The sequence below is a fragment of the Schistocerca gregaria genome, chromosome 4 (genome assembly GCF_023897955.1).
Source record: "Schistocerca gregaria isolate iqSchGreg1 chromosome 4, iqSchGreg1.2, whole genome shotgun sequence".
Taxonomy (NCBI): domain Eukaryota; kingdom Metazoa; phylum Arthropoda; class Insecta; order Orthoptera; family Acrididae; genus Schistocerca; species Schistocerca gregaria.
Window position 1 is genome coordinate 779,923,496 of NC_064923.1, and position 22,863 is coordinate 779,946,358.

The 22,863-nt window shown below is 43.0% G+C and overlaps 1 protein-coding gene across 1 annotated transcript in view; it reads left to right on the forward strand.

Moving 5' to 3' along the window:
• Positions 1 to 22,863, forward strand: part of LOC126267933 (spidroin-2-like) — a 163,233-nt gene that overhangs the window by 35,743 nt on the left and 104,627 nt on the right. Inside the window, exon 2 of the mRNA XM_049973244.1 lies at positions 3,417 to 3,592. Within this exon, the coding sequence (XP_049829201.1) occupies positions 3,417 to 3,592 (176 nt within the window). The remainder of the gene's footprint in view (positions 1 to 3,416; positions 3,593 to 22,863) is intronic.

Below are 22,863 nucleotides of genomic sequence, written 5' to 3' on the forward strand. Positions count from 1 at the left end.
GACAGAATCTACCTGAACTCCGTCTTATACCAATAGAATAGGTTACAACTGCATTGGAATGAAAATGTATACAGTCTCGCATACGACATGTATGCAAGATTCTGTGCTCCATCCTATGAAGTTGATGGATATGTACTCAGCCCATGGAAATCCAAGGAGCTACCTCCAATCGTAATAGACTGATCAAAACAGAACGAGACACTTAAATCTGGACCTATAGCTATATGGATTGAATTGGAATCGTCATAAATTTTTCCAGAAAACACCGCAACACATGCTCTATTTCTGCATGACATGTCATTAAGTATTCCCTGCTCACTGGTTTTGTGCGATGAGCTTCATAAATGAACATATGTTGGCCAGTACTCAGAGCATTTCAGAATGGCATCTGAAGGTGAGAACATCATTGCAGATTCTTAGGGTTTCAACGTTGAGGAACATAAACAGTTCATGTTTAAAGAAGTTTTCTAACATGGAATTCACTGGGATGATCCCGGTATACACTACAAATATATGGTGATAAGGCTTCGATTATTCAACCACATAGATACCATCATCTATTTCTAACATAAGGAGAAGATCACACAGATGTGGAGAAAAGGTTCACCGCTATTTTCAATTTTCCTGCTTTCCATTGGCTCAAGATCAAGATGTGTGACAATAGTCTAGTGTCAGCTTATGGAAATGTAAAACTGCTTTTAAATTGGATAAAAATAAATTAATTGTTACCTCACTATCTGTGTATGATTTCTTTCCACCCTGCTTAGACCTTGATAACATGCAGCTTTAACTGGATATTACGTCTGTGGTTTTCTTCAAGAACTGGTGACATAATTTTGGACATGTTTCTATATGTCTTCGGAGCTGGACACAGTCATGTGCCTCGTGCTTCCATAAGCTAAATACTGCTGGACAATAGGCATAATCCCATGTAACCATTCTATATACTTCATGTTTAAAACTAATATTATTAGTGTCTTGAACATCTTTTGTATATATATACAGTTGGGATAACTTGTCTTTTAAAATAACAGAAACAAAGACGATGGTAAGGAACTTTTTTTCCACTACACAGTTGTCACATGTACAGTTTGTTTCTTGAAATACAAGATAGTTCTTGAGGCATAATTTTGTCCTTGAGGTAAAATTAGGTTGTAATACTGAAAGCAGAGATACTTTGTATTATACAATAAAAAATTCACTGGTTGAAATATTTAAATTTTTCAGATACATCAATCTATAAGCTACTAAAAGCTAATGCTACGATACTTTTATTCCTACCCTGCAACTAAATTCATAATTGTTGCAGTTACATGTTTGTTATACAACAACAATCCTGACTGGCTGTGAACCATGTCGAAGCATGTGATGCACAGGTATTTTACAAGTGCAATTCTTGTCGACAAACTTGATGTGCAAATATTTTTTACAAGGTATACTTTCACAATTGTACACAGCTAAGTATATTACATGCTCTACTAGTAATTCGTCTGAGCAATAGTCATTGACGCACCTGTTTACCATTATGCTTACTCAACTGGGAGGTAAGAAATCGAGACATGTCCTGATCCAATGGTAACGCTGTATGTCCTCATCAGAGAATAGCAGCATCTTCTCAAGCTTGTTTCACTCACCAGTAAATTTTGAGAAACGTAGTCGTCAGACTGATGTCAGTATCTATACCACCCCTCATCTTGGGCTCTCAAGCCTAATGCAAAAGATCTGCTCCTCAAATGCGCCCACAATCACCGAGTTTTCTGATTGCGTTATGGCTTTACTAATCTAATGTAGTTCGCTTAGAGAAAGGGGAAAGAAACTGCTACTAGCCACTGGGTTACTACTGTTACTATAACAATAACTAGTTGACCGCAATGTTGATGCAAGCTGTGACAAGGTGCAGGTAGATGCGCATATCTTGTATTTGAGGTGAGAACCTGAGGGTGGAGATGGTGCATTGCTCCAGTGTGAGCAGCCTGGTTGTGGCTGCAGAAATGGTTGTTACCACAACTTCGAGCCAGATGCCAGAGGCATAGTAGCCCATGAATCCTTGAGTGGAGTTGGTGTGAGGGCAGCAGTGGTGGGGAGAGCTTTGGATGTGTCTGGTGGGGTTTCCCATGCAGTGATGAGTGGAGCCTTACACAGGGGAGCACGCCACACAGACAGGATGTCGTTGAGGTTTTCTGTGAAATCCCCTGTACTCATGCAATGCTGTATTGTGGCGTGGCACCTGTTGAAAGATGAAGAATAATGAAGAAAATGTTAAGCTCAGTGTTCTAGACATTGCTTGCTGCGGTTGCAGTTGCAAGGAAAGAAAAACACAGATTATATGCAAGTTGAGTGAGTATGGATAAAAGTTACCAATATTGCTATGGCTCTATGACATATTCCTTAGGTCACTGGAAATCACCTCTGGGATCTCCTCATGGCAAAACACCTCCCTCTCATCTCCTTCACCCATCATAGCATGTCATTCTACATCTCCTACGGCATACTAATGTAATAAAATAAAAACACGTATGCTTACGAAACTAAGAATTTTTTTTAATATACACTTACATCATAGTTATGATAGAGAAGTTTAACAATTGCTACGTCTTCCTGTTTCTCTCGCTCGACATAATCTTCAACAAAGAAATTGTCTCAGATCACAACCTATTACGTATACACATAGTTACAATGAAATTATAGAAAGAAAAGAATTTAAAAGAAAGACTCTTGGGACAGGAACATATTTGGTATGCACACAGCACTGTGAAGAAGAAAATACGTACTTACAATGCTTATGTGGTGGCTGCAGCCTCTCAGCTTCCAGATGATCCAGCACTTCATGGATATATACTGAAACACCAATGAAAGGAGATGTCTGCAATACTATGGATTTCTTAGTGAAAAACTGTGAGGAGAGAAAGTTAAAGTTAGCGACTGGAATATGTGATTGCTTGGTAATTTCCAGTTCCTACAGTGTTCGCCACTGGCACTGCTGTTGCTGCTGGCTGAACGTTTCGTCTTGTAATGTAAACGAGTAGCACACATACGAACAAAAAAAGACTCGGAACACGAATAAGCAGACAATATGATCCAGCCACACTTGATAGCAGAATGAGAATGACTAGGGTTCCCAATAGTAACACAGTATTCTGAGGAGGGACGAAAACCTCTGCCTGAATGTTTCGACATGTTGGTCCATGCAGGTGTTCACAGAAGCAGGAAGAGAGAGAGAGAGAGAGAGAGAGAGAGAGAGAGAGAGAGAGAGAGAGGGAGAAGAAGACAGAGAGAGAGAGAGAGAGAGAGCGAGAGAGAGAGAGAGAGAGAGACAGACAGACAGACAAGAAACAAGTCTCAAATTTCCTGATAAAAGGAATGCCATCACCTGATGCTTTGTTCAGGGTCTACAGGAACAAATTAATGTCCCTCAGGCAGGTAGACATGTGCATCCACTTGGACTGGTATCAGTGCTTGCAACTCCTGATGGTGGATGGCTGTGCAGCCTCCAACAGTGGATACTCTCCAGTGAGCTGTGCAACATCTCATATGCGCAGTCTCACGGCAGTACTGCTGGCTGCCATGACGGTGACGCAGGCCATGGATACTCGTACACATAACACCGTAACATGTCGTTAGTGTGCATGCTTCCACAGCAAATGGAGCTGTCAGCACTTGTGCAGTGTATTGTGATGTTGAAGTGTTATTTACTATCACGATCAGTAACTAGAACATTGGGCTTCCTCAAACTCTGCTAAATGCAGATACATGCACTTGGTTCTCCACAACCTGCTGGCAGATGCGGATGAATGACAGACGTGCAGGCACCCCAAAACATGAGCTAACGTATAGCACTTCAATGGCTCTGTACTGACAGTTATTACATCGTGAAAGGTGGAGGACGGGAGGAATGCTATGCACGCAACTGACTAAATAAAGAATATGCAAATTTAATTGAACAATATAGTAGAATTGTCAACCGACATTGATTTGAAATTTGTATTGTGAGAAACTTCCTCTCCAGCAGCTCAGAACAGATTGAGTTTTTTTGCCACAGCCAGCCGGTGTGGTCAAGCGGTTCTAGGCGCTGGAGTCTGGAACCTTGTGACCACTACGGTCGCAGGTTCGAATCCTGCTTCGGGCATGGATGTATGTGATGTCCTTGGGTTAGTTAGGTTTAAGTACTTCTAGGTTCTAGGGGACTGATGACCTCAGTCCCATAGTGCTCAGAGCCACTTGAGCCATTTTTTCCACCATTTTTTAGATGGGCAGATTGATGTATTTTACAGGAGGGGAAAAAGAGAGCCTGACTTGGGACGGCTGACCAAAAAAGTGTCCATTTTCCCAGAAGATTGGGAGAAGAGGATGGAAAGGGGGAGGGGTGGGAATTTCTCAGAGGGATAAATTATCCCCAGGGGGTCGTAAATAGACCTACAGTGGCTCGTGAACCATTTAGGAAAACAATAGGTTACGGAAAGGGATCAATTCAGTTAACTAGGACATAAATTTGATATGAAAAATATGCTAAAACCCGCTTTACCACACTACTCCCATTAACTGTTTCAGAAAACTGCCATTCATTTCACCAGTCAGTTCCTTCCTTCGGTAATGACCTCCATACACTTCTAAACTCGCCTACCATATTTACTACTTTATCATTGTGTTCTTCTTTTGAACAATTTGCGCCACATATCAAGTGCTTGAACTGCCTCCTTCTCCAAACATTTGTGACAAATACCTTGTTGGCTGTATAAAAACAAGTATATGTACTCTTAATTGAATTGCTTCAGTTATTGTGAGCTTCGAAAGGTTGTGCTAAATGTAGTCAACAAAACCTGAGCTAACAAGTGGCATTCATGATGCAGAATGCAGTAGCATTGTGGGCTTACGCTATCCCTACCGCACTGTAATTGTCGTGTTATGGAGACTGTTTACGAGTTGTTCAACTTTAACCTCCATCGCAGCCAATTTAATAATACTGGCAACATCGGCGCAGTGATTTCCCTTAATGTTTATAGCGACAGTGGTAGAATGGTTATCGGATGTTTGCTGTAAGGAATCCGGAGAAGATACGGCTGCGCGTACGCCGTCGTCGACGTGGTAGCACATTCCGCTATCGGGCTAAATTGATATCAGCAGCCGATCGGGTCCGGTCCGGCATTGTGACGGAGAGTATTGCCGCGCATAGCTCGGCCTGAATGCCCATCACAGCGCGGTGGCAGGACCAAAGCATTCCCGCCGCGTCTATGCAGCTATGTTGCGCTCGCGCCCTCTGCCCACACAGATCAGGCATCACAGCGGCGTACGGCTCCGGCAATCCACCCAGTTAAACAACATAGACGGAATGCTGTGAAAACAAATCCGTGCTTCTCTAAAGCCTCAGTGATCAGTCTGGAGCACGTGTGTTCACAGGGAACACAATAAAATAAGTGTATGAGTGTTATCTGTATGTAATTAAAGGATTTTTGTAACAATGACAAAGTGGAACTACTTCTCATCCCTTGAAGAAAACAAAAATTAGTTTTTAGTGCTATAAGAAATAAAGTGGTATACAATGATTGACTGGGATACCGCGAGCGGCAAGGTCAGCCAAGTAAATGGAAACCTTTTTCTTATGTGTTGAAATGTGATACGTGCATCTGACTGCAGTGGGTGTGTGTGTAGTCTAGCGTCAAGTCTGCATACATACATACGTACATTAATACTTGTTCCATAGATCATGAGTACGACATTTCATAAGCATGTGGAATGTGTCAGTTTTAAAATAAGTCTTCTTAACACAACATTGTTGTTACTTCATATCCAAAAATTCATCTAAGAAGTTGTCATTCAGAAATTCTTTTAATTTGTTTTTAGATGTTGGTTCGCTATCTGTCAGACTTTTAATGCTATTCGGCAAATGACCAAAGACTTTTTTGGCAGCGTAATTCACCCCTTCCTGCGCCAAAGGAATTCTTCTAGGTAAGCTCAAGTATTGTGGTATGAATGGGACAGTGCTCAAATGGTTCAAATCATACCTAACTGGAAGAGTGCAGAAACTTGAAATAACTAATTCACATAATATATAAGCAACTAGTGATTTCTCAAACTGCGGAACAATCAATAATGGGGTGCCGAAAGGTTCGGTCTTGGTGTCCTCTGCTGTTCTTAATATATATTAATGACTTGCCATTATATATTCACGAAGATGCGAAGCTGGTATTTTTGACCGATGATACAAGTATAGCTATCACACCTGACAAACAAGAATTAACTGGTGAAATTGTCAACGATGTTTTTCAGAAAATCACTAAGTGGTTCTCTGCAAATGGGCTGTCATTAAACATTGACAAAACACAGTTATACTGTTCCACACAGTAAATGGAATGACCCCATTAATAAATATAGACTTCGATCAGAAATCGGTAGCTAAGGTACAATATTCAAAACTTCTAGGTCTATGCATTGATGAGGGGTTGAACTGGAAAAAACACACTGAGGATCTGCTGAAACGTTTGAGTTCAGCTACTTATGCTATTAGGGTCATTGCAAATTTGGACGATATACATCTGAGTAAATTAGCTTACCACGCCTATTTTCATTCTCTGTTTTCGTATGGCATCATATTCTGGATTAACTCATCATTGAGTAAAAGAGTGTTCATTGCACAAAAGCGTGTAATCAGAATAATTGCTGGAGCTCATCCAAGATCATCCTGCAGACACTTATTTAAAGAGCTAGAAATCTTCACTGTAGTCTCACAATATATATATTCACTTATGAAATTTCTTATTAACAGTCCGAATGAATTCAAAAGTAATAGCAGTGTACATGGCTACCACACTACGAGAAATGATGATCTTCACTAATCAAGGTTAAATCTAACTTTGGCTCAGCAGGGGGTAAATTATGCCGCCACAAAAGTCTTTGGTCACTTACATAATAGCATCAAAAGTCTGACAGATAGCCATATAGCACTTAAAAGGAAATTAAAAGAGTTTCTTAATGGCAACTCCTTCTACTCATTAGATGAATTTTTGGATATAGTAAGTGGGTAATTGCCCAACTTCAAAAAAAAAAAAAAAATGGTTATTGAGTGTCATGTAATATTTTGTCTACTGTAATATCTTGTATAGACACCTTTTATTAACGTGACACATACCACATCATTACGAAGTGTTGTATTCATGATCTATGGAAGAAGTACTAATCTAATCTGATCTAAAGTCAAATTTAAACCAAAATAGTGAAGATCGTCCTTTCTTCTAGTGTTGTAGCTGTTCACTTCGCTGTTATTTTCATAACTGAATATATGTATTGTGAAGGTAACTGAATATCCCTGAATGTTATTTTCATTACTAAATATATGTATTGCAAAGGTAACTAAATATCCTGACTTCGTTACATAAATATCTGCAAGTTTATCTTGGGTGGGCTGCAGCGATTATTCTGATTACACCCTGCTGTGGAATGAATACTTTTTGTCTTAATGATGAATTACTCCAAAATGTGCTACCATATGAAAGCAGTTAATGACAATAGGCATAGTAGGCTAATTTCCTGATATGTTTACCACCAAAATTTGCAATAACACTAACAGCATAAGTAGCTGAACCTAACCGTTTCTGCAGATAATCGACGTGTTTCTTCAAATTCACTTTCTCATCAATGCACACTGCTAGAAATTTTGAATATCCTGTCTCAGAACAACTTCCGCTCATAGTCTCTATTCATCAATGGGGTTATGCCATTTACTCTACAGGACTGCATAAACTATGTTTTCTCAAAATTTAGCGAGAGTCCATTTGCAGAGAACCACTAATAATGTTCTGAAATACATTATTTATAATTTCCTCAGCTGATTCTTGTTTTTCAGGTATGATTTCTGCATTTGTATCATCAGCAAAAAGAACTAACTGCGCATCTTCATGAATATAGGGTGACCACTGAATAATATATTTTACGAACAATAATGGGCCCAAGACTCTACCCTGTGGGACAACATTCTTAATACCTCCCCAGTTAGAGGACTCTGGTGGTTTTTGCAGACTAGCTGTATCGTTAATGTCAGCCCTTCTGCATTCTTTCAGTTAACTATGAATTAAACCAATTGTGCACTGTCCGAGTCATACCATAATGCTTAAGGTTATGTAAAAGAATTGTATGGTAACGAGGAGGGGGGGAGGGGGAAGTCTGAAAGCTTGTCCGGCATGTAGCCAACTCCTTACGAATAGCACCAAGTGGTCACCTATATTAACTTCCTGATCCGGCTCAAGGATCACCATCAACAGTTTTACATGTTTACAGAGGCTACATAAAGATTTAAGAAGTAATCCAGAACACTGGCGCAAAGTTTGGTGATCAAGAGCTTTATGTCACCAACCCTCCTCACCTTTACTTGAAAGAGGGAAAAAATTTGCCAGCAAATCGGGAATCCATCCATGTACCGCCCACCCCGCTGCTGCTGATCTTCGGTGATCTGCGGGAACTGATGTATTCAATGGAGCAAGGTCGATGGGTTTCCTATTATAGGAAACCAGAGAAAGAGATTTTATCATATTTGGAAAGAAAGGTGATACGATGTTTTTACATTTTGATGATGTAGGACCAGAAATACTATATTTCTTCAGAGATTACTACAAATTTGTCACAACTGAACTACGTATATTTTGGCCACTAGTTTCAAAGCGACTGATTTATTCGCAAGCCTGAAAGTGCAGTCTCAGTATGTCAGGCTTGAGAATGAACCAGCCGGTTGGAAACTCGTCTCCAGAATTTATATATTCCGAAAATGGCACATTTGCAATACATTCTTAAAAAAAAGTAATGCAATGATTCTGTGGCAATGATGGCGAGGAGTACCCACTTGGGGATGGTCACCTGCCGCACTGCAAGTGTTTCCAGTTGATGTCACATTGGTCAACTTGCGCACTGATTATTATAAAATGCTGTTGAGAACAACGTAACACACAGGCCACGAGCGGAGACAATCTACGGCCCAGCCAGTAACCGAACCCCGGACTGCTACGTATCACTCAGACATGCTAATCACTGAGAAGGATATTATGTTAGATTTATGGGATTAGGTATATATGGCACCATAATCTGTAGCGAAAACTAACACCAGTGAACGTGCATGAATGTAGGTGCAAAACTTCCCAGTAAATACAGAGTTTGGCGGAGCGACTCTTTTAGTTCATAAAACATTATCACTATCTCTTTTTGATCTCATCTCGCCCTGTGACACTCTCGCCTGTTTCAAGCAAAACAAATATAGTGAAATGTTAACGCCCCAGAGGGCGCCTAAATCTCTTACTGATGAAGTACAATTCTTTTCAGGGCCCTATGCCACAAACGTGGCATATGTACATCGGTGTAAGCTCACGTTGGACATGCAAGTCCTTCTGTAACCTTAAATGGGTCAAGTAGCGTAGTGGAATTCATGGCTCTAATCGTTATTTCTGAATCTAAATAAGAAGTTCAAGCCCCCTGTTCATTTTGTGGTACACTTGGTACGTATAAGCCTCAGTCAGTCGTGAAGCGTGAATGCTGTGTTGGCTCCATCTTACGTCGCCTATCGAACACGGAATGAACGCCGTACACTCTTGGATTGCTTAATGCGACGTGTTGTAGATGCCGACAGGATTTTTCTTGAACATCAGTTGAAAGCTTCATTTTGTATGACAACTGCTCATTCCAAAACAATGTCACATACTTTCAGGATTATACGAGAATTATCTTAGCAGATTAAATTTGGCTGTTAAGAAACTTATGCGATATGATATGTTCTTAGTAGGACATACAATACTGATAATTGAATCGCTCATGGCGAATGAAATCCGTTGCTGTTGTAATCTGGGTTTCAAGACACTAATCCCGTCTTCAGCCACTACTACAATATTTAATAAAGACTGTATTTTACGCTAATTAAAATTAAGTAGCATTAAAGGGGCCGTTAAGGCTGTACATAATCAGCAGAGCATACCTCAACTCAGTACAACAGGATGTTACCAGTCACGAAGAAACATTAGGAAATTTATCCAGTACTACGAGGAAGCCTGTGCGAGTGGCACGAATGATGTGGAGTCGACTAGTGAGGCTGGAAGCAAAAAGAGCCTGACCGAAGAAACACTCATAGACGGAAAAATATAACCTAACGAAGTGCAACCAACCGTCAGAGATGTGGTATAGACTTGAGAAAGCCAACGTCGGGGCATACATGCTATTACAAACAACCAAAATGCCAACTGCCGAACTGCAAGAAAAGCTTACCGTACGAGAATAAGCGTTCTCACAGTCGCATGTCGAGAATTCTAGCATAACCGGTGTAACCGACTGCCACGAGGCGTACAAAGAGATAGTGTAAGACCGTCTGTCCCGATGATAGGGAGGGGAGTGAAGGGTAAGGGGGGGGGGGGGGTGTAGAGGGGGGTCAATATCCGTAGGGCCGGAATCTCTTTACATCTAGTACGTCTGCCAACGACATTCAGTGATATGTCACTTCTGAAACACCGTAAGGTGATTTTACCCGAAAAATAAGTACACCGAAAAACATTTGTAATCAAGAGTAAACACAACATAAAAAATTTCCGTTTGTGTGCATTTGTACACGAAGAATCTCAAAATTGAAGAAATGAAAGACGTTCATTGGCCATGCCAATGCTCGGAAGTAAAATGTTAATATTCTTTTGTTCGACTGTAGAATACAATCTGACATGCGTACGTTCATCCAACTTCTTTTTACCCTCCGTCCTCAATTATTTACTGCATGCATTCCAAGTCCTGTCTTCCTGTACATTTTTTACCCCCCCCCCCCCCCCCCCTCTACTACCACGGAACTTCTTCTTTGATGTCTCAACACAAGTACTAGCGATCGGTCCGTCTTATTGTTAGTGTTTTCCATATATTCCATTCCTCGCCAATTCTGCGGAGAACCTCTTCATACCTCACGTTTCAGTCCACCCGATTTTCCACATCCTTCTGCAGCATCACATTTCCAGTACCTCGATTCTCTTGTGTTCCAGTTTCCCCTATGCCCATGTTTCACTACCATCCAATGTTGTGCTCAAAACATACATTCTCAGAAATTTATTCGTCAAATTAAAGCAAATATTGGATACTAGCAGACTTGGCCAGGAATGCCCTTTCTGCCAGCGCTAGTCTCCTTTCTATGTACTCCGTGCTCTATACATCCCAGGTTATTTTGCTGTCTAGGTAGCAGATTTCCTTAATTTCATCTACTCCGTGATCCCAAATTCTGACGTTAAGTTTCTCGTCGTTCTCATTTCTGTCACTTTTCATCACTTTTATCTTTCTGCGATGTACTCTATTCATATTCTGTACTCATTAGACTGATCATTCCCGTCAACAGCTGATGTAATTCTTCCTCATTTTCACTGAGGAAAGCAATGTCATCAGCAAATTTTATCATTGATATCGTTTCCCCCTGAATGTTAATCACAATCATAAGCCTTTAATTTCTTTCTGTCATTGCTTCATCGATGTATAGAGTGAACAGTAGGGGCAAAAGACTACATCCCTTTCTTATACCCATTTAATACAAGAACTTCGTTCTCGATCTTCTAATCTTATTATTCCCTTACGGTTCTTGCAATATTGTACATTATCCAGTTTTCCCTGTAGCTTACCCTCATTTTTGTCAGAATTTCGAACATGTTACACCATTTTACATTTTCAAAGACTTTTTCCAGGTCGACAAATCCTATGAAAATGTCTTTTTCTTTTTCCTTCAGTCTTACTTCCATTATCAACCACAGCGTCAGAATTGCCTCTCTGGTGGCTTTACCCATGCTAAAACCAAATTGTTCATCATCTAACTCATCCTCAATTTTCATTTTTACTCTTCTGTATATCAACAGCGATGCATGAACTGTTAGGCAGGTTGAGCGACAACTGTTGCATTTGGCGGTTCTCGTTATCTTCAGAAATATGTGTTTGATGTTACTCCGAAACTTTGATAGTATACCGTCAGTCTCATACATTCTACACAACAACGTGAATAGTCGTGTTGTTATAAAAAATTCTGATGGAATGTCATCTATCCGTTCTGCCGTTTTTGCTGTTAAGTCCTTAAAATATTTTTAAATTCTGATTCTGTTGCTGAATTCATCCCTGTCGACTCCTGTTTCTTGTTCTGCCACATCAGACAAGTTCTTCCCCTAATAAAGGTCTTAAGTTCATTCTTTCCACTTATCTGCTCTCTTCTTTTCATTTAACTGTGGAATTCCTATTGCATTCTTGATGTTACTGCCCTTGCTTTTTATTCCACCGGAGGTTGTTTTTACTTTTCTATGTCCTGAATCGGTCCTTCCACAAAACATATCTTTCCCTATTTCTTCACATTTTTCGTGAAGGCATTTCGTCTTATCTTTACTGCACTTCCTATTTGTTTAATTCATAAGTTAGCTGTATTTGTGTATTTCTGAATGTGTCTGACCGTTTTTGTTTTTCCTTTGTCGATCAACTGAAGTATCTCTTCAGCTATCCATGGTTCCTCCGCATTTACCTTTCTTGTGCCTACGATTCACTTTCTAGCTTGTGTGAGTGCTCATTTTAGAAATGTCCACTCCTCTTCAACTGATCTGACTACTGAGTTATTCATTATCGCAATATCTAAAGCCTCAGAGAACTTCAAGCATACCACTTGACTCCTTAGAATTTCTGTTATTTCTTTGCTCATTGATTCTTCCCAACTAGTCTGTCAGACTTAAACCTTCTCTAGAATAAGAATTTAACACTGCAGCGGAGTATGCTGAGACATAAAACTTGATAGCAGATGATAACTATGTGCCGGACCTAAACTCGAACTTGGAACCTCTCCCTTTCACGGGCTATTCTTCAACTGAGCTACCCAAGCACGACTGACGACCTGTCCTCACTTCTTTACTTCTGCGAGTATCTTTCCTCCTACGTTCCAAACTTCACAGAAGCTCTGCAGCAAACTTCCAAAACTATCGCACTTGGAAGAAAGCATACTGTGGAGACTGGGCTTAGCCACAGCCTGGGGGATGTTTCTGGAATTAATTTGTCACTCTGCAGCGATGTGTGCGGTGGTATGGAACTTCTTGGCAGGTTAAACAGTGTTTATCTGCCATTAAGTTTCAGTCCTCTTCATCGTTACTAAATTGCCATCTGAGTCTGTATCCGCTCCTCGGTATGGCTTACAATCTCACATCTGATTACGGAATCTATGCCTGATCACGATTTAATCTAACCAAAATCTTCCTATATCTTGCGGACTCTAGTGATGTTTAAACAGATTATTCGCTAAAACCATCTGAAATATGTTTGCGAATTCAATTAATCTTTCTCCTTATTGCTTATCTTTAACCCTGTACCCACGTGCTTAAAATTTCGGCCCAAAATTTACCCTCCCGTATACCTAAGTGTTTAAGTTCCCCGGTCTGGCAGGATGCAGACCCTCCCAAGCCTATATATGTAACCACTCTCCTCTCTTTGTCATTTCGACTAGCTCTTCTCTCTTTTTCATCCACTGCTTCTACCTCTCTTTCTCTTTTACTGTCAGCGTCCTTTACCGACAATCCATGTCTCCCCTCTCTTCGGCTGCCACTGCTATTGTTTTCGTTCAATTCTCTTTCTCTTTCACTGTCACTTCCTCTTTCTCACCACCAGTGTCTCCACACTCTTTGTCTCCTACTGGCACTGTCTCCTCTCTCTTCCACCCTCACGGTCTCTCTGCCACTGTATTTCAACACAAGGAAGTGCGAATATGTTCGAATGCGAAAATTTTCGGTAAGCAAGTCAGAATTAGTATTGCGGCAGTTGAACCAGTTTTTCGCTCATAGTCTTTTCGAGAGGACCATATTCTCCCTTTTGCGCTCTGTCTGCAGTAGTTTTCCACTAGCCCCCACCATTTCTCTGCTACAGCAGTGTATTTAGCTTACATAATATATATATATATATATATATATATATATATATATATATATATATATATATATATATATAGGGTGTTTCAAAAATGACCGGTATATTTGAAACGGCAATTCAAACTAAACGAGCAGCGATAGAAATACACCGTTTGTTGCAATGTGCTTGGGACAACAGTACGTTTTCAGGCAGACAAACTTTCGAAATTACAGTACTTACAATTGTCAACAACAGATGGCGCTGCGGTCTGTGAAACTCTGTAGTACGATATTTTCCACATATCCACCATGCGTAGCAATAATATGGCTTAGTCTCTGAATGAAATTACCCGAAACCTTTGATAACGTGTCTGGCGGAATGGCTTCACATGCAGATGGGATGTACTGCTTCAGCTGTTGAATTGTTTCTGGATTCTGGCGGTACACCTGGTCTTTCAAGTGTCCCCACAAAAAGAAGTCGCAGGGGTTCATGTCTGGCGAATAGGGAGGCCAATCCACGCCGCCTCTTGTATGTTTCGGATAGCCCAAAGCAATCACACGATCATCGAAATATTCATTCAGGAAATTAAAGACGTCGGCCGTGCGATGTGGCCGGGCACCATCTTGCATAAACCACGAGGTGTTCTCAGTGTCGTCTAAGGCAGTTTGTACCGCCACAAATTCACAAAGAATGTCCAGATAGCGTGATGCAGTAATTGTTTCGGATCTAAAAATAGGCCAATGATTCCTTTGGAAGAAATGGCGGCCCAGACCAGTACTTTTTGAGGATGCAGGGACGATGGGACTGCAACATGGGGCTTTTCGGTTCCCCATATGCCCCAGTTTTGTTTATTGACGAAGGCGTCCAGGTAAAAATAAGCTTCGTCAGTAAACCAAATGCTGCCACATGCATATCGCCGTCATCAATCCTGTGCACTTTATCGTTAGCGAATGTCTCTCGTGCAGCAATGGTAGCGGCGCTGAGGGGTTGCCGCATTTGAATTTTGTATGGATAGAGGTGTAAACTCTGGCGCATGAGACGATACGTGGACGTTGGCGTCATTTGCACCGCACCTGCAACACGGCGAACGGAAACCCCAGGCCGCTGTTGGATCACCTGCTGCACTAGTTGCGCGTTGCCCTCTGTGGTTGCCGTACGCGGTCGCCCTACCTTTCCAGCATGCTCATCCGTCACGTTCCCAGTCCGTTGAAATTTTTCAAACAGATCCTGTATTGTATCGCTTTTCGGTCCTTTGGTTACATTAAACCTCCGTTGAAAACTTCGTCTTGTTGCGACAACACTGTGTTCTAGGCGGTGGAATTCCAACACTAGAAAAATCCTCTGTTCTAAGGAATAAACCATGTTGTCCACAGCACACTTGCACGTTGTGAACAGCACACGCTTACAGAATGGCGCACCCACAGACTGCGTTGTCTTCTATATCTTTTACATCACTTGCAGCGCCATCTGTAGTTGTTGAAAATTGTAACTACAGTAATTTCGAAAGTTTGTCCGCCTGAAAATGTACTGTTGTCCCAAGCATATTGCAACAAACGGTGTATTTCTATCGCTGCTCGTTTAGTTTTGATTGCCGTTTCAAATATACCGGTCATTTTTGAACACCCTGCATATATCAGTAAAGTTTTGATAGTTTGTTCATAACCTTCGACTCGTTTATATGATTTGACACAAATGAACAACCAATAAGTGCGCGTTGAGCCGTGGGGGTTCCAATATTGGCGGTATGGCTTTCCACTAGCACCACAACTGCTTAGGTTTCCAATGCCGAGTCGATGGTGTGCCGCCATCTAACGTGTTTGGTCGAGGTGTGTGTGTGTGTGTTGTTGGTTTGGAGGGACCTGTGGAGGCCAGTTGGCTGGAGGGCAGGTGGCTGGAGGGCAGGTGGCTGGCCAAGTTGTGGCTGTACGGGGACTGCGGTTGTCCGGCACGGTTCGCGTTGTGTTACGTCCGTCTGGAGTCCTCTTAAGAACAGGAAGCTGCGGCCGGTGCGAGGAGAGACATACGTCTCATGCAATATGGTCGACAGCTTCCCGGCCTACTCTGCAACTTACGGTCTACGGTGGCTCGACGATCGCCTGTGTAGGTTGGAGGCAATAACGCTCTGGCTGGTGTCGTGCGGCCGCGGTTCCTTCTCGCCTGAGTAGATTAAGTGTTGTTTTCTGGTTTTGACCACTTGATATTGTAAGAGCGTGCTTGTGTTACGCGGAATCGAGCCTGTTACGAGTGTTGTCCAGAAAGTAATGGACAGCATTTTTTTTCTTAGCCGAAAACAATGCCACGAATTTGAAACGTTACGTATGTATTGTTTGAAGCCTCCTGAGTGAGTGCGCCAAGTTTAGGTCACTTCCGCCAGATAGCGTAGCCGCAGGACTTTTTCCAAATGGCCTTTGTAGGTTAGGTACGTTAAAAACAACGTGCCGTCATTGAATTTCTCGCTGCAGGGAAAGAAACTGTGGGGAATATTCACAAGCGTTTGTCCAAAGTATATGGAGCACCTGCTGGCTACAGAATACAGTTAGTCGGTGGGTACGGAGGCAGAGGTCATCAGAAGGCGGTTCGGCGGAGCTGCACGATTTGCAGCGGCCGGGGAGACCATCCACGACTGTCACACCTGACTTGTTGCAGCGAGCTGACGTTGTCATTCGCGAGGCAGACGCGTTACGTCTCGGCAGTTGCCGCTGCATCTGTCAATCAAAGGGAATGTGGATGGCATTATCCGCACTCTCGGGTATTCAGAAGTGTGAGCAAAATGGGTCCTGCGGTGTGTAACTGTGGATCACAAATCCCACAGAAAAAAACATTTGTCCTGACATGTTACAACGATTTGAAGCTGAGGGGAAGGCATTCTTGTCCTGGACTAGGGGGCTGATGACCACAGATGTTAAGTTCCATAGTTCTCAGAGCCATTTGAACCATTTTTCTGTGCTCAGTACATTCTGAGATACGACCCCGTGGCTTCCAGGAAGGTATTGGTATCCTGCACTGTCGTGCACGGACCGATTGTAATTGTGAATATATGCTTAGTGTTCAACAATAAATAACGTTTGCTCTATATTTCATCGCAACGAGTACTTCGTATGCATCTGCAATAATCTTGAATTGCATTACGTTTAAATCGTGTCAAATGTTCATTGAAATAACAACAAAACTAGGTTACTATACTGGTAGTAATGGCTCCATCACGAATGTTGCCCTTGGGCCTGTCCTGTCTCTCAGAAGCCCTGGAGACACAGTGAAATAGTGAGGAGATGGGGCACGGAATTCGGTGACTGGATTTCCTCGGCATCCTCCGCCTTCCTTCTGCGCTAGTTCATTCTGCGGCCACTCAGGTGGCTTGGGTGTACTGCGGCGCCTCCCTGCACACGCCGCGATAGTCAGCTACACCGGAATTCTCCACATGCGGCTGCCAGAGCACTCATGTTGGTTGGTTCTCTGGGGAAGGAGACCAGAAAGCGAGGTCATCGGTTTCATCGGATTAGGGATGGACGGGGAAGGAAGTCGGCCGTGCCCTTTCAAAGGAACCATCCCTGCATCTGCCTGGAGCGATTTAGGGAAATCACGGAAAACCTAAATCAGGATGGCCGGACGCGGGATTGAACCGTCGTCCTCCCGAATGCGAGTCCAGTGTCTAACCACTGCGCCACCTCGCGCGGTACACTCACGTGGTGAACTATAGTTTGTTGTTTGGCAGTTAGCATTTAGGTTGTTTTTAACGGCATTTATGCCTTGATGTTAGCTTTCTGAAGTCCGTATCACATTCCTCGCCGTTCGCTGTAGGTCGCTAGGTTTTATTTTTCCGCATATTTGCGGATTCAGTCCTGTTTCATCGGTCGGGCCCGGTTTTCTTCGAGTCATATATGGTGATCCCCCATTTTTTATGCCTCACCCGTACAGGCTTTCTGATACTGCTGCACTAATTTGTCAATTTTTCTTCGCGACTGGGGCGACATTTCAGTTCCACACATGACTGCATCGTATACAAATACTTTCAGAAAATACTTTCTATTTTGTAAATTCGGGGTTATCAAATTTATTTTGGTCAAAAATGCTTTTTGTTGATGTTCATCTTATATCCTCCTTTTACGACGCTATCCATTTCCAAGACATTACCTGTCTCTAACAGGATTGTCATGTTATCTGCAAACTCAAAGATTTTATTTCGTCTCCCTGAACTTTAAATCCTACTCCAAGTTCTACTTTGCTTTTCCTTGCTGCTTGTATGTATGTATGTATATATGTATGTATTGATCTGGGGACGGAGAGGTTCAAAATTGGTTCAAATGGCTCTGAGCACTATGAGACTCAACTTATGAGGTCATCAGTCCCCTAGAACTTAGAACTACTTAAACCTAACTAAATTAAGGACATCACACACATCCATGCCCGAGGCAGGACCCGAACCTGCTATTGTAGCGGCCACGCGGTTCCAGACTGTAGTGCCTAGAACCGCTCGGCCACTCCGGCCGGCCGACGGAGAGGCATCGTCCCCGTCATAGCCCTAAGTGGTAGACAACCCCACAACAGGTTACAGCAGTCCACTCGCCCGGCTGCCCCACACCGAACCCAGGGTTATTGTGCGGTTCGACCCCCAGTGGACCCCCGTGGGAACGTCTCACACCAGACGAGTGTTACTCAAATGTTTGCGTGGTAGAGTAATTACGGTGTACGCGTATGTGGATACAGTGTTTGCTCAGCAATCGCCGACACAGTGGAACTGAGCCGGAATAAGAGGAACCAACCCACATTCGCCGAGGCAGATGGAAAACCGCCATAAGAACCATCCACAGGCTGGTCGTCACACCGGACCTCGACACTAATCCGCCGGGCGGATTCGTGCCGGGGATCGGCACCCCTTCACGCAGTGCCCTAGACCGCACGGCTAGCCGGGCTGGCTTCCTTACTGCTCTGAGGGCGCAGTTTGAACAACACAGGGACAAGTTACAACCCTGTCCTACTTCCTTGTAAACTACTTCTTCCCTTTCATGCTCCCCGACTCGTATAGTTGCCGTCTGGTTTCTGAACAGATTTTAAATAATGATGATTATAGCCGCAGCCGAACTGTACTCTAAGAAAGAAAATAGACATGCACAGTTACTTTTTTTTCATATAACAAATTTATAGAATTAGATTAGTTACTGTCTTTATACAGCGGCACGGCACTTTAATAATCTTGAACCACCACTTTGCATATGTACGAAAGCAGCTGTACCACTATGCCACTATTTTGATAGAAAATCCTGCTTTATAAGGCGCAAGGCGGCCGCTGCGGCCGAGCTGTTCTAGGCGCTTCCGTCCGGAACCGCGCGACAGCTACGGTCGCAGTTTGGAATCCTTTCTCGGGCATGGATCTGTGTCATCTCCTTAGATTAGTTAGGTTTAAGTAGTTCTAAGTTCTAGGGGACTGATGACCTCAGATGTTAAGTCCCATAGTGCTCAGAGCCATTTATTAATTTATTTTTTATGAAGCACAAGTGTTTTAAAACCGATGAGAAAGCAGTTACTCCGAACTGAAAATTTAATGCAGTGGTTTGTAGATATAAAGGAGGTAATTAGTAGTGGCGGCCACAGTTTGTGCCTACGCAAACGTTTTCGAAATTACTCTTATTACTCATTCATTGCCACGGCTACACATTCGCTACCAATTAAGAGTGAGCCGGTCAATTAGCAGGCCTCTGCTCGCTTTTCTTCGGAAATATAGACTGCCAGCAATAGCCGGCACAGCTGTCCGGAGCCAACAGAGCAGGGGGCAGGCACAAAATTAAAACGGGCGCTCGCGAGGCCCACGTGATACGACGGCGGCGCCGGGTTCTGGGCGCCGCGCTTCGCGGGTGGCGGCAGCGGCCAGGGGCGGCGGCCAGGGCCAGGTCTTCCGGCTCATCAACTTTTCACGTTTTCATCAGCGCTCCACGTTCGCGCGTGACCACTGCAGTCCGGCGCGTTATTTCCACTGCAATTTCCATTACATTACGCGTGGCGACTCGTCAAATATTTAATTCGCAGCGGCGCTCCCCTGGCGCACGCCGCCAGTTTTCGCTCATAATTAATGCCGACCGCGTTTCGGAAAACCAGACAACACCTCGCCGGTTGCGAGCCCCCGTCAGGAGCCGCTCTGATCGCCGAAAAGCGGGTCAGCCGACGGAAAAGTGAGTCGATAGTGGATGCCACCAGATCTACGGTTTATGAGACGGGTATAATGTGAAAGGTGCGCTTTGCGGCGCTGAAGTCATCAGGCAGTCGCTAAGTGTGACACTGCTAACTTGATGGCCAATTACGAACCACCTGACGTCAGAAATTGTGGATGAAATCTCTCGGTTGGTCAACCGCGGCATTGCGGTTGTCGATCCCCAGTGTTACATAGCTCACATAGCCCTGATTCGGAATATTTTATTTATTTTTCTTCACTTTCATGATGAAAATAGGGGACCATTACATATAGAGCGCATTCCAAAACGATTGTGACAAACCTGGAGGGACTATAGAGCGTGTCTTGAGTAACAAATCGAGGATAGAAACTCGTGTTCAGGAATGTCATCCAGTAGCACAACTTAGCGTACAAGTCATTTGGACTCGCGCCTACCAGTAGCCTACTTCTCCAGCAGCAAACGTGACTATTTGCAGTGACGGACCGTCGACAACGTGTTTCTTAGCTCGACGATTGGTGGCTTGAGACACGGGTTTCTATCTGCAGCTTACTTTTCTCCTGAAACACCCAAAAATCTCCATTTTTTACCGTATATAGTAGAAAAATAAACTACAGATGGAAACACGTGTCGAAAATCGCCATCCTCCAAGGCAACAGAGCATGGCATTCATACGAGATCTGGTCTGCCTGTGTATCAGCTAGCTCCATCTTCTCCACTGTCGACCGCGGCAATCAGTCGAGATCACTGATTGACAAACAACATTGCGAGAATGAAATTTTCACTCTACCCCGGAGTGTGCGCTGATATGAAACTTCCTGGCAGAATAAAACTGCGTGCCGAACAGAGACTCTAACTCGGGTCCTTTGCCTTTCGCGGGCAAGTGCTCTACCAACTGAGCTACCCGTGCACGACTTAGGCCCCGTCCTCACAGCTTTAATCCCGCCAGTAAAGTTTGGAAGGTAGAAGACGAGGTACTGGCGGAATTAAAGCTGTGAGGATAGGGTGTAAGTCGTGCTTGGGTAGCCCAGATGGTAGAGCACTTGCCCGCGAAAGGCAAAGGACCCGAGTTAGAGTTTCAGTCCTGCACACAGTTTTAATGTGCCAGGAAGTTTCAACATTGCGAGAAATTCAGTTATGGTGCGTCAGAGTACAAAGTCACGTTTGCTGCCATAGGGTTGGCCTACAGGCAGGCGCCAGTGCCTATAGCTTCAACACACTGAGGTTTCGTTTGATGACGTTTCCGGTCATGCGTCCTGTCCTCTATTAGATCCTCAAACCACCCTCTACAGCTCCTCCAAGCTTGTCACAGTCTTTGTGGGACTCACCCTAGGATAACATTTACTTCAATCCCCATTATAATATATTTCTTCTTCTTTCTTCTTCTTCTGATTCTGAACATTGAACTAAGTTTAGTGTCTGTCATTCGGTGGTGGAGAAAAAACTGCACTTGAGAGAGCCTCTTTGGTATTTTTTGAGTGACTTAACAAGCTCGTATTTTCTTGAGGAGGAGGTCGAACGGTTACTACAAAACAGATAAAACATCAGTTCATTTTACTGTAAGTCTTTATTGGCGAATACTTGACTTAGAGTCCACTTTAATAAAAATGTATATAAATTACTGTCAGAAAGTACAGGAATAACTGTTTGTACATGAACATCACTGAAGGGCAGTCACATATCAGTGTAGACTTAGCTTTACAGTTTAGTACACAGTGATGAGTAGTAATAGTAGAGCTGCCTGATCTGAACTATTTCGGTGGTGCTCTTTCAATCGCCGATCACAGAGAGGGGCGAGCAGCGCTACGCTCAGATGTAGGTAGTCATCCAGCAATGGCGTCAAGGGTGTAATGTATCTCTGCTTTCTGCCAAAAATAAAAGTAAGAGAAATACTTAAATTTCCCAAGTATGTTAAAAGAAAGTTACACTAAAGGTTGTGTCCTCCCCGACATTTCTCTTTGGTGGCTGCAATTGGCAGGGATTGTATTTAGTTTGTGTCGGCGTCGTGATTAACAACTGTTGCCTGGGACCTCAGTCTGAGGACGACACCACACGTCACAATATTTCTGCTGTACTTTTCTTCTACTACTCTACAGTAGCTGTACCTATAAAGGTCTCCAGAATAGTTTCTCATGGCATCTTTTACCCTCTGTCGAACCTTTCTTTATTGTGATACATAAAGAGCAACAGTTTTTCGTTATTTCAAACTGTTATTATTAATTGTACAATTATTTTGATCATCTAGTGCTGTTAGTATTGCTACGATAACGTTTAAACAACAAACAATACAACTAAAATAGGTAAAAGATTTCATAGTAGCGGTACTACCTCCTTCATTTTTCTTCAATATGTACCACTACCGATAGCTAAGTTACTGGTACTAACGATAATATTAAAATTTGTACTACGACTGGGCCTGCTTACGATAATGTTAGGCTCACTGTTAGACAGAAGTTAAAAAGCATATTGTCTTTGCAGCTTCACTGTTTCTCTATACGGTAATATGAGATGGATACACACACACTCCACACTTTCTCTGCACATCCCATGACTGTTCGCAACGCTCTGGGCTCCAGACGTAGCTCTCTATCTCCAGACAACATGGCGACTGACTACAGCTTATCATTACTTGTTACTGATGCATCTAGTTTTTCTGTTGTTCGCTTGTAACCATCTCCCTTCCACCGTTCCGCTGTTGTGCGGTGTGGTCATAGATCTATTAGGTTTCTTTCTCTCTCCCTAGAATCGTCTGCACGCCTTGCTCATCTCTGTTGTGGTGTCCGTTAGCCATAGTTACTGCTCGCTTTTTTTGAGACATCATCGACTACAAGATTTAGAGTATCAAAGCCTA